Source organism: Abramis brama, assembly GCF_963993115.1.
Source record: "Abramis brama genome assembly, chromosome: 17".
NCBI lineage: Eukaryota > Metazoa > Chordata > Actinopteri > Cypriniformes > Leuciscidae > Abramis > Abramis brama.
In genome coordinates, this window is record NC_139979.1 from 22,670,067 (window position 1) to 22,685,369 (window position 15,303).

The following is a 15,303-nucleotide window of genomic DNA, read 5'->3' on the forward strand; positions in this document are numbered from 1 at the left end:
CGAGTCTCCCTGTGTAATGCAATATTAAATTGAAATCTCCTTAATGAAATCAATGGACAAAAAGCATAAAAAATGAAGACGTCAAAGTAACTCCACTTTCTAAACTCCATGTTTTGAAACTGACCATATACAGTAGCAAGAGTTGAATAAAAGGCCAATAAAAGTAACTGATCTGAGGATGTTTCTTACATAATAGCTTAAGTTTCATTTGACTCAGTAAATCAGATCCTGCCTCTGCATTTAGGGAAAGGCTCTCAGGAAAGCTCAGTTCAGCACTGATCAGGACTAATCCCATCTCATTCTGTATATGTGTAAATGTAGGGAAAAACAGGAAATTATACATTACAGCAAAGGAAAAGGCAGATTTCCTTGACTGCTATTGTCTTGGATGTTACCACCTACGCCATTGTGGCTTTCCATGACCAGGGTGAATCGGGTTTCCTAGAGAAAGGTCCCTGAGAGAAGTATACAGCACAATGAACAAAACAGATGACACATTTTTCCTGTTTTTATTTGTAGAGACGAATAAATGGCATTCTCAAAGGAGGGTGACTCAAGCTTGCTTGACAGCAGAATGAAAATTTAGCTTTTTCAGAATGAAAGAGTCTTTTTAAATAAACCAAAATAAGCCAAGTGAAAAGTTCTCTTTGTACACTATCTCTGGCCTTAAAACTGAGCTCAGACCTCTTTTTGGTCCATTTTACTAAGAGAACTTTTAATTCACACTGTTGTTATTGTTTAATTCACACTTTATTGTATTAACATTATTCTGTTTTATTGTATTAATTGTAACAATAAGTAATTTACAATATTAATATTAATTAATTTGATTTCAGAGGGGTTCAAGTCACTTCAGGTCACTTTTGTGTGTGTGTGTGTGTGTGTGTGTGTGTGTGTGTGTGTGTGTGTGTGTGTGTGTGTGTGTGTGTGTGTGTGTGTGTGTGTTATATAAGGAAAAATTATTATCAAACTGCTCTCCGCCCAAAGTTTTTTTGGAAAAGAGACCACTTGAATTTATTGTAGTCATTAAATTGAATTAAATTAAATTAAATTAAATTAAATTAAATTAAATTAAATTAAATTAAATTAAATTAAATTAAATTAAATTAAATTAAATTAAATTAAATTAAATTAAATTAACAGTTTTAATTTGTATTAACAATGCATGGAATAAAATAATAAGTATACTATATTGTTTAATTCAAGTGTAATAATTCAATTTATTATTATTATTACTATTATTATTAACAATAACAATTGAACTGTAGAATACTGTTGTATAATATTAATATAATTAATATTTAAAAATATTATCAATTATAACTGTATTTACAATTACAATTGTATTAACAATAATGCATGTAATAATAATAATAAAAGTATGCTATTATATAGTTTTATCATTTAATTTATTACTATTGATAAATATAATAATACAGTAGAATATTGTTGTACACTATCAATATAATTAATATCTAAAAACATTAATATCAGTCTTTTCTCGTTATCCCTGTGATGTTGTGTGGGAGCAGCGGGTCTTTATTATTATTTGTCAGAGGAGCTCCCAGGAGCCTGTTATGAGGAGTGGGACACAGATCAGAGGACACATCAGGTCAGCCCACTCATTTGGCCAGAAGCTCACAGTGCCGTAACCTCCCACAGAATGTTTCTAGAGAGCACATTTACCCCATCCATCCTTTGCATCATTTATCCTTCTTGATCCTTCCTTTCTCTCCCTTCCCAAAAGGCTCAACACAAATAAAGAATGTCTTAAGTACTGTTATAAAGCAGACAATTGTGCAGCACAATAAAATCTGTTAGCCCTGAGATTCCTTATTAAGTCCTCATTAAACTTCTCACAGTATTATAGGCTAAATATAGTCTAATCATGTAAAAATTATATTTCCAAATACAATATTTGGAAACGCAAGTCACGTTTACAAATATATGGATGTCGAAAAAATCAAGTTGCATCTGCAAACAAAGTTTTCCCAGAGATAACTTCACTTTTCTGAGCAATTTTTGAAATTATTTTAAATCAAGTGGTGTCAAGGTTATCTTTCAACTGTCATTGGTTTTATATTGTATTATTCAATGAAAAGACATTTATACATTTTAAGTGTGAAGTTGACTTCCAATCCAAAGGGAGTTATTTTCAGTTAAGCACTGTTTCTGAACATCCTTCCCTGAAACACCTCGACTGTAGTCTTGAGTTTACTGCCGGGAAAGTACACATCACAATATTCCTCATTTAAATAATTCCTGCCCAAGGCATATGCAAAAAATGAGTTGCATTAGTAGTGTGTTAAAACTCGCAGTTATGGTAAGGAGCGTGACATTTCCAAAACACGCTTGCAAAGGTTAACCAATCACAATACACTTAGCTGACCAATCAGAGCACATTGTGCTTTTCGGAAGGACTTCATAGAGACTGGAACTAAACAGAGCATTTCTGATAGACTGGGAATAATGTAAAATATGTGTAAAAAATAATTTGTTTTTTTAATGTTGGGCCATTGTAGATTTAGACTTTCGGTCTGAAAAAGTCATATAAATTTCCTTTTTTAATTATTGAATCTTGCTTTTTTTTCTTTTTTTTAAACCATCTCAAGTCACCATTTACAAAGGGAAGTGAAAGTTTATGTATAGACACACAGTCATTCACATGCATATACACCACATGCTGTGTTTAGGAGTGGTTTCAGAGAGCCTAACCGCTCCTTTCATCCCAGATCTAGTTCCACCCCGGGCCTTTCCAACGAAACCACTGCGATGTCAGCCACACTAACAAGCTGTAAACCTCTCATCTTTGTTCTCTCTCTCTTGCCCTCTTTTAGACAGTATAGTGCTAAGAAAGGCAACAACCTCTCATCTGAGGTAACTATGAGATTTGTTGGCTTTCCACTACAAAAAGAATCAAACAGATGCAGTTGCAGAAGCAAACATGACATCAGAGCCACTAGCTGCATCCCTGACCAGGCCAGAAGGACTGTGGCAAGGCTTAAAATAGAAACTCCATCGCCTTCATCAGCCTTATCATCAAGCTGCAGATGACAAGAGAAAAAGAAAAACAGAAGACAAAGAGAAATGGAAAAACTGTAGTATTGCCTACCTGTTGCAAAGATTTATTGTAAGATACATGCACACGGTGCCACTAGTATACATTTTCCTAAAATAAAAAAATTCAAATACTATAAAAGACCATATGCATATGTACATACAATAAAATTGTACTCAAATTATATATGCAACATATACATATAGAAAAATGTTGTTATAGAGCAGACAACATTTATTTAATATTATTTAAATTATATAACATTACGATTAAAAATGTAAAAAAAAAAATATATATATATAAATATAGCTGCGAGCAGCGATTACAGGCCCAAGCCGGTGGCACCGCCACCCTGGTGCCTTTAGTTACACTAAACAAAAAAACAAAAAAACAAAAACAAAAAAATTATATATATATATATATATATATACATTATATATATATATATATATGTAACAAAAAATAAACAAATAAATAAAAATATAGATATATATAGATACAATAGGCCAACCTGACTTTGAACACAAGAGGGCAGTATAGCACTATGAATGACATCATTTATTTATTTTGTGGACTAAAAAAAACATTCTGGATGTTTTTAAACTTAAACAATTATTAAATTGAAAAAAATAAAAAAATAAAATGGGTTTAGTTCTGATATTTGTATAATTTTATATAGAAATAAATGGTGTATAATTACATTTTTAGAAGATAGGAGGTTTTTAGTGTTTCCTTTTTTGACATTACTTTAATCCCTCACCATAGCAAAACCGTTTGAGATATTTATTATCTGTTTACAATTTAGCATCTTTAATGTATTTTCATCATGTTGAAAAAGTTTGGTGGGAATAAAATAAACCACTTAAGAGGAGTGGGTAAAAGGCTGATTTTGCAAAGAAATCCACATTCAAACCAAAATATCTGACTTCCTATTGCTCGGAGCTAATGGCTGAAAATTAGAAAATTGTCCGGCTCGATGAGACCAATATGTGTACTGATTTTTGTGACTGTACATAAAATTAACCCCCTCACGTTTGTCAAAAGCATTTTGAAAGTGACACACTTCCTGCTACCAGTTGGTCGCGCTATAACTTTGACTCACAATAGTTACATCCATCTGATCGGCCTCTTACCACGAACACACTGCTGAAGTTTCATTAAGATCAGTTAATGTGTGCAGAAGTTATACCACTTCGTGTTTCTCTTTTCTCGCCATAAATTCGTTTCCTCGCCACGACCAAACCATTAGAGATATCAAAAATCAGTCCGCAATTTAGCATCCTCAATGTCTTGACTTCATGCGGACCGAGATTGGAGGTGATTGGATGAATTCTCTAGGAAGAAGACATCAAATTCCACAGCATGCGTTTTTCAAACAACCCATAATAGCCGACTTCCTGTTGGGCTGGCGTAAAACTTGACCAGGGAAAGTTGTTCGGCCCGATGAGATCTATATGTGTACCGAGTTTCATATTAATTCATGCAAGCGTGTTTGATATATGGACCAAGTTTTCAGACCCCGTTCAAGGGGGCGCTGTTGAGCCCCCCTGCCACGCCCGTTTCTGAAACTTTTCACATGTCTACTGGCTAATAAGTGTTATGTGTCTGTCGAGTTTCATCCAATTTGAAGCATGCTAAGAGTCTTAAAAGCATCCGAAAAGAATATTAAATTTTGATGCGTTGCCACGGCAACAGTATCTAAGATATCAATAATCCTTCCACAGGTCTACATCTGCCGTGTGTTTACATTATACACATAAAATTTGAAGCAAATCGGGTAAAAATAAGAGAGTGTCTTCAAAGCATTTTGAAAGTGACACACTTCCTGCAGCCAGTTGGTGGCGCTATAACTTTGACTCACAATAGTCACATCCTTGTGATCGGCCTCTTACAACGAACACACTGCTGAAGTTTCATCAAGATCAGTTAATGTATGCAGAAGTTATAACACTTTTCCTGTGTCCCATTATTCCCCATAAATTTGTTTCCTCACCACGGCCAAACCGTTCGAGATATCAAAAATCCGTTCGCAAGAATTCATCCTCAATGTCTTGACTACATTCACATTTGGTGGCGATCGGATGAATTCCCTAGGAGGAGTATTTCACATTCCATTGTATGCGTTTTCCAAACAACATATAATAACCGACTTCCTGTTGGGCTTTTGTAAAACTTAGAGCACGAAAGTTGTTCGGCCCGATGAGATCTATATGTGTACTGAGTTTCATATTATTGCATGCAAGCGTGTTTGATATATGGACCATGATTTCGGACCCCATTCCAGGGGGCGCTGTCGAGCCCCCCTGCCACGCCCGGGTACCAGCTTCAGTCCGGCCCTGATGGCCGCGGGTTCTGACCTGTGTGCAAATTTTCAAGAGTTTTTGAGCATGTTAAGGGCCCCAAAAGTGGCAAAAATGCAACAAAAAAAATCCTTACGAAAACAATAGGGCCTTCGCCCTTTCAGGGCTTGGGCCCTAAAAAGCAAGTTAATCGAGACAAGTTTCAAGCAAGAAGCAATTTGTTCACAACACAAAACTGTTCCGATATGTGACACAGTCTCAGTCAATCAGAAAATATGAAGATTTTGGACCAATGAAATTTCAAACCAAACTAATGACAAAATGTATGTCCTAACTGGCATGACACATTCCAGGAAGACTCACTGTGTGTATTAGTGATGGGGATTTTTGCGATTTTATGAATTTATCTGCAGGTTACATCAATACGCCAGTAGGTGGCAACAAGTGACTGCCTTTATAAGTAAGTCACTGAATCATTAATTTAACTAATTCATCCAAAACATGGATTCATTTAGGACTGAAACAAGTAACTGCTATTTTAAGAGAGTCATTGAATCATCCACTTAACTGATTCATTCCAAAAACGGCTGCACCTGAAATCACATACTGTCTTTGAATGTACTATATTTTAGTAGTAGTAGTAGTTTAGTAGTAGTAGTTTATTGTCATTACAAAACATGCTGTACATTAAAGGAACAAATTGCGTGTCACTGGAATTGTATCGGACCATGTCATGTTAGAACAATGCTCAGAAGCCTCCTGTCAATCACACACATCTGGGATATATTGCGTCCCTGCTTTAGACACCAAACAGGGGCACCACTTAGTGTGACTAAAGCATGTGGAAACTTAAAGCAACTTCACATTTCTCATTTCACGCCTTTCTATGCAGCGCTACCCCATAACTCACCAGGACGGCCCAAGGGAGGGGCAGAGCAGGTGCACTGCACATGAAAGGCCAGAACAAAGGGCCGTCCAATCACAGAGCGTGGTGACCTGGGCCCCGAGGATGATGGGACCTGGTCTATGTCACCCTGAAATGTCTGTTACTGCTATCAGGGTCAAAACAAGCATGTATGGTAATGGGAATCACAGATCTCACGCTGAGATGGAATGCAGTTGGTCGCACCTGTCTTGTTGATAACCGCTAACATTCCATCTGTGTTGTTTACAAGGAGTAGAAAAGGAGTTTTTCTACAACTTGCTATAACACAAATTACAAAGGGCTCAGCAAAGAATGATTTTAGTAAAATTATATTGCAGTTAATTCCAATATTTCAAGCCTTTTTGGAGAGAGGTTCAGATTATTAGCTGGAGATGAGAGAAGGCGTAGTAAATTAGGCCTGCCCTAAAATAACTCAACCTTCAATGTCGAAGGCATTTTATGACCCTCCAGAGAGTGAAAGAATTAGTTCTCTTTCCTTTAGACTTCTCTTGCCCTCAGCTTAACAGACAGTCCTGCAATAATTAATTACACTCATTATTACTCAATGTGTCCGTCCTCACTGTAAACTGAGATATTCCCCCAAAGTCAAGAGTTTTAGAATGTTATAAGCTATCAGCTTATATGCCCTCAGTGAGTCACAACAGAAAATCAATGGGCACATGTGCATACATTACAACATTTGTTCAGTATTACCCAGATTCTTTGTGATAAAAGCTTTAAAAAGTCTATAAATCATTTTTTTTCTTGTTTATTTTTTTCTTGCTTTGGAAATTAAACTCCATTAAAACACTTTTCAAACTCGCTAGTTTAATGTGTCTTCTAATAATTTCCAACAGTGGAAATAAATGCATGAAGGATAATGCTGTTTTATTTGTTTTTCCCAGTACAGTCATAAATCCATGTAATTTACACCACATTTCAAATCACCATTCATTCTGTGGTGGAAATTACATTTTAAACATTTTTTAGATAAAATGCTGACTCCCCCATCTTGCTAAAGCTTATATCATAACTAGCAAAATGCTGGGTTGTTTCAACCCATGTTTGGGTCAAAAATGGACAAACTCAACCGCTGGGTTGTCAAACCAATGGTTGGGTTTGTCCATATTTGACCAAAGCATGCGTTGAAACAACCCAGCATTTTTTTAGAGTCCAAATACACTTAATGCAGTATTTTCAGACTTTCACCACTATTTCTTTCTGCAGCTTGACTGGAATCGGCACAATGAAAATATTACAGTTTAAAGTATTATGGTATTTGCCTTGAATATTCTTTGTTTTCTTTACACATTATGTCTCATATTTCAAAGCAAGAATGCACTTCACTGACACTGTTGTCTCCATGGTAACTACGTACACTAGGCTTTTGGTTTGTGGTGGATATAATTACACAACCAGTTATGATTTGGGTTAAAATGTACATCAATTATTTTCACACAATATTGAAATAGTTAAAGTGTATTTCACCGTTTTGATTAGTAAAATGTGATTATAGGTCACACATTATATTTGGTGTCTCTATGTACATAAAAAACGAATTGTTAGGTACAATGTACTCATTGTTCATGGTGGGATAAGGGAAAGTATACTGGTGGGTTAAGGTGTAAAGGAAGGTTCAACAGATGTAATTATAGAAATGAATTACAGATATAATTACATGCAGGTACACTGTAAAAAAACAACAACTATGTAATCAATAAGTTTTTGACAACATATGTTTATACATTGCTTTAACTCTTCAAAATAAGTTAAGCATTTTTCAACTTTTTACTTTAGAGCCAAAGCACAACCAAAACAATGTTCTTCTGCAAAATGCATGCAGTTCTTTTAAACCACTAGAGGGCCAGAAGTTACATAGTATCCTTTAATGTGAGCTTCATTTAATATAAATAAAAAATGAAATCTTTTGTATTTAATACAAAACAACCCCTAAGAGACAGAAGTGCCAGAGTTGAAAAAACGTCCATAAAGGTTTGAGTAAGCAGTTCAAAAAGCGGTGTGACTGTCAGCTGGTCACATCTCCATTCTGCCAGCAGTAGAAGGATGAGTATGACATGTGTGAAGGGCCACTGCTGCTGAGAGATGGAGCAAACCACAGATGCATTTGCACAGAATTATCACACTTTTCCGCACACGTTTTCTCTCTCAAACCCATACAGGCACAAAATCTGTCGATTTTTTTCATATTTTCACATCCACTTGCCTTATAAACAGCACAGAAATGAATGATGCAGTACATTGTGCGCTGTTTTCAGGCTTGGAATGATTGCTTCTTTTATCTTTTACCAGCAGGTGGCAAAACCTGATAGCCACAGTTTAATTTTTCTATCCGTTCACTCAAATAGAAATTCTGTACTGAGGTTGCACAAATCATCAACAAGTTTCTGACGATAAGGGCTTCTTTTAATCCCAAGAGCATATTTCATATTTAATCTAATGCAAAAGACTCCCCAAATATCTATTCAATATACTGTGTTTTCAGATATGTGTGCTGGTGAGTGCAGGTAAGTTGTTTCCCTAACACTATGGAAATGTAGACAGCTCTGTTACTTTAAAATCTGATGCTGTTGCTTAGAGACCATTTTCTGCGTCAAGCCTGAAATGGCTCCCAATATAGAGCACAATAGCTCTCGTTCTGTTCAGCTCCACCCCTGTCTGCACTCTTATTGATTGATCTCCAAATGGATTAAATCTAAGATTAGATCACTGGTACGTATGTAAGCTCATCATTACGGGGGTACTATGATTCATGGCATACTCTGATCCATACCGGGCCACAAGTGTGAAATCGACCCATGCTGCTCTCATTGTTAGGGTTCATCATCCTCCTAACACTGTTTGACAAGGAAATATTTACTTCGAGCTACACGCTTCAGATCAAAAGGTCTGATGAGGAGAACGTGTCTTTCATATGATCTCACATCATTAAAATGTCTTAATCACCCATTTGGTCAAAGCAGGCCTATTACTCATTGTGTCTCCCTTCCGTTTCTGAGAAACCCACAAATTACAAAAGAAGCTTTTCAGTTTTTAGAGTCAAACAGGAAGCTTGTGAAAGGACATCTCATGAATGTACTATCCTATTTGCACAAGGATGTGTGAAGCTTTCAGCGTTTCCTCTTTCAGGCACATTACACTTCCCCATCCAAGTTTCTCTCTCACAATAACAACTACCAAATCCCTGCCCACAGACCCTCCAGTACTTCACAATGAAGAATCAACAGGGATATACAAGTTAGGGAAAATGCGCATTGTATATGCAACTGTTCAAAAGTTTCTTGCACCAAGTTTCTTGCACTAAGGCTGCATTTCTTTCATCAAAAATCCAGTAAAAACAGTAATTTTGAAAAAAAAAAAAAACAAAAAAAAAAATGATTAGGACCTGATTTCAATTTTAATATATTTTACAATATCATTTATTCCTCTGATAGCAAATCAGCCATTACTCCAGCCTTTAGTGTCACATCAGAGTTGAAAGCAGTTCTGTCATGACAACTCTCTGAGTGTTTGGCATGGTAATGAATATGAGAATGTTGATATGTTTGATCTTGATGGAATAGATCTGGTACGCTGCTGCTGTTATTGCTGCTGCAGAGCAAGTTCGGGACTTGCTACTGCCAATACATACACGACACGCTGCTGTGAGCAAGTAAGACATGCAGCTGCTGTACAATATAGCGTACATGAATTACCCATAGCAGATCTATACAGGTGGAGCTGGGGAAGGTGGAGGGTTTCTGAAAACACGCTGCAACTGCTAAAGCAAATGCTGACCGAGTATTTGAAAGTTGAGCAGCAAGCTCATTGGCTACTGATAAGGCAGGAACCAATCAACTGTGCCCTCTAGAGAATGATGTGATTGCCAGCAGATTGAGTTAAAGGCACACTATGCAAGATTTGTACCTTAATATAACAGCTTCAAAGTAATTTTGATGGTAAACGAACTCGCAGCCGGGCGGATCATCCCGATAGCAAAGCGGGGGGGGCCGCTGCTGGCAAAACCAGCAATGCAGGTTTGAGAGGTGGCGCCCTGCCAAATCTCGCGAGAATCACGACTTGCTTTACGGCATGGCGTCACATACATCAACAACATATGAAGCAGCCTCTATGGAAGACACTAGCACGCATTTCAGACGTGAATCATGGCAGAGTCGATGTAGAAAACGAAGAAAGCGCGGTCGGAAGAGTCAAAGAAAAAAAAACGAGAAACTGATCGTTTTAAGGCGAGACACGGCAGGCAAAAACATTGTTGTTTTTTTTACTGGTCAATTTAGAGATTTTTGGATATTTGTCTTCAATAACATGTCTTCTTTCAGACTGTGGTGAAAAAAAGGGATTTGTAAATATATTATTCCTAGCCTGATTTATATAACATTTTATTCCAAAAAACATGGCGAAAATAATTTTTTTAAGGCTATTGACAGTATATTCTGATTTGCAGGATAACAAAAGTAGATATCCATAAATGCCTCTGTAATTTTTTCCCCATCTTATATGTATACACAATGAAAAAATATTTTTTAACCTGGCTTTATCCAATACTCAGATTTAGTTTTTTAAAATATATGCAAATTAGCGCATATTTAATTAGATATTGCCTAATTTGCATATTTAAACATTAAATTACAGAAAACTTGTAATACATTTTTTTCTCATCTTAATGTAGGTAATCAACTGGGAAAGTGTCATGGTGATATCTGCTAGTTAAATTTTTTACCCTATTCACCTGTAGTGTCTCGCCTTAAATACAAGTACTCCACAGCGACTCTAGGGGTCGCTGTTTGACAAAAACGGAAACTACATAGTGTGCCTTTAAGGACTTTGAGAATCAGCCTTCACCATCTAGAGAGTTTCATGACAGAACTTTGTATTTGTGCTGCAGCATTTATTTGAAACAAATTACTATTTCCGTTGTTTTACTTCAAAATTTCATGTTCAATTCAAAGTGTTATTTAATGGATTAATGAATCTATCAATGGGAATAGTAACATCTTCAGCTAGTCTAAACTAGACATCTCTTAAGCCTAGAAGTGAATGTTTTATGAGCAGTCGGATAACCAAATGCATCCGTACAGTCATGCAGAGCCAAAGCACAACCAAAACAATGTTCTTCTGCAAAATACATTCAGTTTTGTTTTTAAACCACTAGAGGGCCAGAAGTTGCATAGTATCCTTTAATGTGAGTTTCATTTAATATAATTAGAAAATTAAATATGTTATATTTAACACAAATCAACCCCTAAGAGACAACGTGTGATTTGTTATTCCCTTGTCATTATTTACTAGCAATTTCTGAGTGACAATTGTTTCTACACATTTTTTTCAGTGTATTTATTTTTACTTCTATACTTTAAAGTATATTTACATATTCTACAAAACTTGCCTCTGATGCACTAACCTCATACTAAACCCATAAGTCCAAAATATATCAAATATTAGATAATGTTATCAAATGTTAGATAAAACAGTAATTCATTATTTTTGGATTTTTTCATCATTTTTTGCACATTCTAAGTGAAGCATTTTTGTCATATTTAGTCCTATTTTTGCCCAAGCCCTGGTCATTTTTGGCCGTTGAACACAAAAAGCTAGAAAGTAATGTCTAGTTTTGCGGAGTAGTGATTTGGTCTGTCACAAATTATTGTTTTACAAGTCCACTTGCACAATAACACCATCCAGTGCTTGTTACAGAGACAAACACATACTGTATGATGCCACTCACCGTAGCCCCAGACTGAGTGCTCTGGCCTGATTAGAGTGTTAAAGGGAAAGAGGTGAGCTCTCCTGTCCCATCCTAATGGCCCATAGTATCCGTGTGTCATATAGTCGTCACAGCCTTCACCTAAAGCTGTTATTACAAGAACAAAAAACATTTACTGTGTGGAACAGAGAAAAAAAACAGTGATACATTTTTCAATGTTATATTAAAATATACCATAACACTACATAATCTAGAGACTGTATCTTTAATGTTATGATTGGCCATTGACTTTTATATATTCGTAATCGTTATCGACAGTTTATTTTGCACTTACCTTTCTTGATCTTCATAATGTAGTCACTCCTCTGTTGCAATATTAATCTGAGATCAGTCTAGCACACGCACCTCACTCATACACTCTTACACTGTAGATTCCTGTCAGAAGTCACCAGCAGAGGAAGTGGTGTCTGATGGCCATCTGAAGTTTAAAGGGCTCTGAACATTGTCTGAGGATATGAAAAAGTCGTGCTCTCACTATTCCTCTTTCCCCATCTCACCGGTTTGAAAGGATTGAAACACAGCAGTTATGTGGGGACTGAGTCATTGGCTACCTCTCACTTACTGTCACACATTACTACAGCACGTTCACAGTCCTACGCTACTGTCAGAAAACTCACGCTTGAACGCTACAACATATTTCGGTAGCACTTCCTATGAAACCTGCGTAATAAAAAGCATAATACAACAGTCAGTTCAAGTCCTTGAATTTGATTGGCTGGGTGGCTTCCAAGATAACTGATATTGATCACAAAATTTCCCTCCAACTTTTTTCAGTGGCTTTGGTTCTGGAAGTTTTTGTTTTGTTTTGTTTTATTATTATTTTTTGCCATAGGGATTTTAAAAAGTCTTTGTTAAAGTGTTATAAGCTATGAACTAAGATAACCATCTACAAGATGAATCACAACATTACAAACTTTGATTTGAACTTGCAACGATGCAAGACTCAGTGAGAGAACTACAATAATGCATATAGAAGCAATATATTTTATGTGTACTGAAAAATATGCATACATTTATATACACTAAAATATACACAAAAGTGTTCTTTTGGCACAATTTGTTTTCAGTTCTCTGATTGGAGGAGAGTTCTTACAGAATCATGGGTAATATAGTTTTTCAGCAAGAATTCCACTACTGAACACGATTATAAAAAAAATAATAACTTGAAATAATGTGAACTGATGGCTTCAAACTTGTAGCTCACAGAAGGTCTGTTTTTTAAAGGTTTATAAGTTATTATTATAATTAATTCCCCAATGGATAAAACAATGCGATTTTTACTTCCAGAACTCGACTGTTGCAGACTTTTCACACTTTCAAACTATATCTGCAAGTTAAATTGTTCAGCCAGTAAATTGTTCAGATGGCAAATTACCATCTTTTTGATTGAGGCATTGAATTATTTACTCAAGCAATTTGTTCCAAACACTGGTCCATTCAGTAACGGAATGAAACTGTAGCTTAGAAGTAGGGATGCACGATATATCGGCCACCATATCGGTATCAGCCGATATATGTACATTTTTAATGTTATCATTAACGGCCCGATAAGAAAATTTGGCCGATATATTAAAGCCGATAAATCATCATCATCATCATCGGGCGGGCTTTTTAGGCGCGACGATATTTCTCCACAGTCCTCTTTCTTTTGACATGCTGGTCAGCTCTTCGTGCAGTCATTCCTTATCTAGGTCTAGATGTTCGTAGTACCAATAAACGTAGTCCCTGTATGATATTCTTGGTCTACCCCGCCGGTTCGATACGACTTCCGACTTGTAAAGAACATATATCTGCGCTGGTTCATTGTTTCCCATGCGAAGGCAGTGTCCGATGAACTGGTGCTACCTTCTCCTGATGGTGTCACTAATTGGCTGTTGACCTGTTGTGCTGTATAGTTGTTCATTTGTCATGTGAGATTCTGCTTGGTTGATTCCCAACATGATTCGGTAGCACTTTCTAGCAAAGATGTTTAGCTTTTCTTCAAGGGATTGAGTGAGCGCCCATGATTCGCATCCGTAAAGAAGCACTGATATGCACGATGCATTGAATAGGCGCATCTTGAACTTTCCATGCGGCTTGGGTGATCTCAAGATGGTCTTGAGTTTCGTAAATGCGACCCAAGCTAAAGCTATACGGTTGTTGACATCTTTTTTGGTCGACACTATGTATGATCCCAAGTACTTAAACTCGTCCGTGATTGCAATCGGCTTTCCATCAATTGACAGATTGGTCTTTACTTGGGATTTATCATTTAATTGGACTTGAACGTTTTTTTCAATGCTTATCTCAAGGCCGACGGTAGAGGCATTTTGCTGCATTACTGTTAGCTGCTTTTGTGCTCGGGTTGGATCGTTCTCGAGAAGCGCTATGTCGTCTGCGAATGCGAGGTCGTTGAGTTTTCGTTCGGTTGTTATCTCTTTTCTCTTTTTGGCACAAGATCGTTGTGACCGTGCGTTTTCCGATCGTGCTGGGGTACCCTTGTGTGTTAGGTAACCGAAATCGCCTGCTGATTGCTTTGAAACATAGTTGATGACAATTATGAATAGGTACGGTGCGAGGACGTCTCCCTGTAGAACTCCTGTTGTGATTGCAAAGGACTTCGAACGCTCTCCTCCAACTTATACTTGGCTTGTCGACTTGTCATACATGATTCTGATTGCGTTTACAATTTCCGATGGAATTCCGTAATGACGTAGGATGGCAAACATCATCTCTCGGTCAATTGAGTCAAACGCTTTCTTGAAGTCGATAAAGGTAGTATACATTGGGATGTCTTGTGCGCACGCTCCATCCATGATCCTACGGAGGATGTGGATCTGTTGAGCACATCCCCGGCCTGTTCTGAAACCTCTTGTTGTTCAGGAGTGTTGAGAAGTAGTTGGCCCATTCTTTTAAAAGATCTTCGCTTGAACTTGGGATGTCGCCATTGAGCATTCTGATTTTGCTAGAGGAGGCATCTTTGGGCTTTTCACTGATGTCATGGATAAATTTCCAAACTTTGTGATGTTCGTGTTTGTTGACTGCTCGCTCTAGGGCATCGAGTTTAGAGTTGATATGTGCCTCGTTGTCCATATCGAATGCTTTTGAAACCTCTTTTTGCTCTTCACTCCATTCTTCTTTGTCTTTTAAATTTTGTGTGCGCTTGTATCTTGCCTTGAGATCTCCTTCTTCGTTGATTAGCTTGATGGTGTTGGGGCTAATCCAGCTTGGTTGTTTGGATTTCGGTCTTTTCTCCAGA

At 36.8% G+C, this 15,303-nt stretch overlaps 1 protein-coding gene across 1 annotated transcript in view; it reads right to left on the reverse strand.

Moving 5' to 3' along the window:
- hdac9b (histone deacetylase 9b) overlaps window positions 1–12,463 on the reverse strand; it is a 59,573-nt gene extending 47,110 nt beyond the window's left edge. Inside the window, exons 1-2 of the mRNA XM_084089813.1 lie at window positions 12,340–12,463; window positions 12,027–12,152 (exon numbers count right to left, since the gene is read on the reverse strand). Of these exons, the coding sequence (XP_083945939.1) occupies window positions 12,027–12,152; window positions 12,340–12,355 (142 nt within the window). The 5' untranslated portion in view covers window positions 12,356–12,463. The remainder of the gene's footprint in view (window positions 1–12,026; window positions 12,153–12,339) is intronic.
- Between the last annotated feature and the right edge of the window lie 2,840 nt (window positions 12,464–15,303).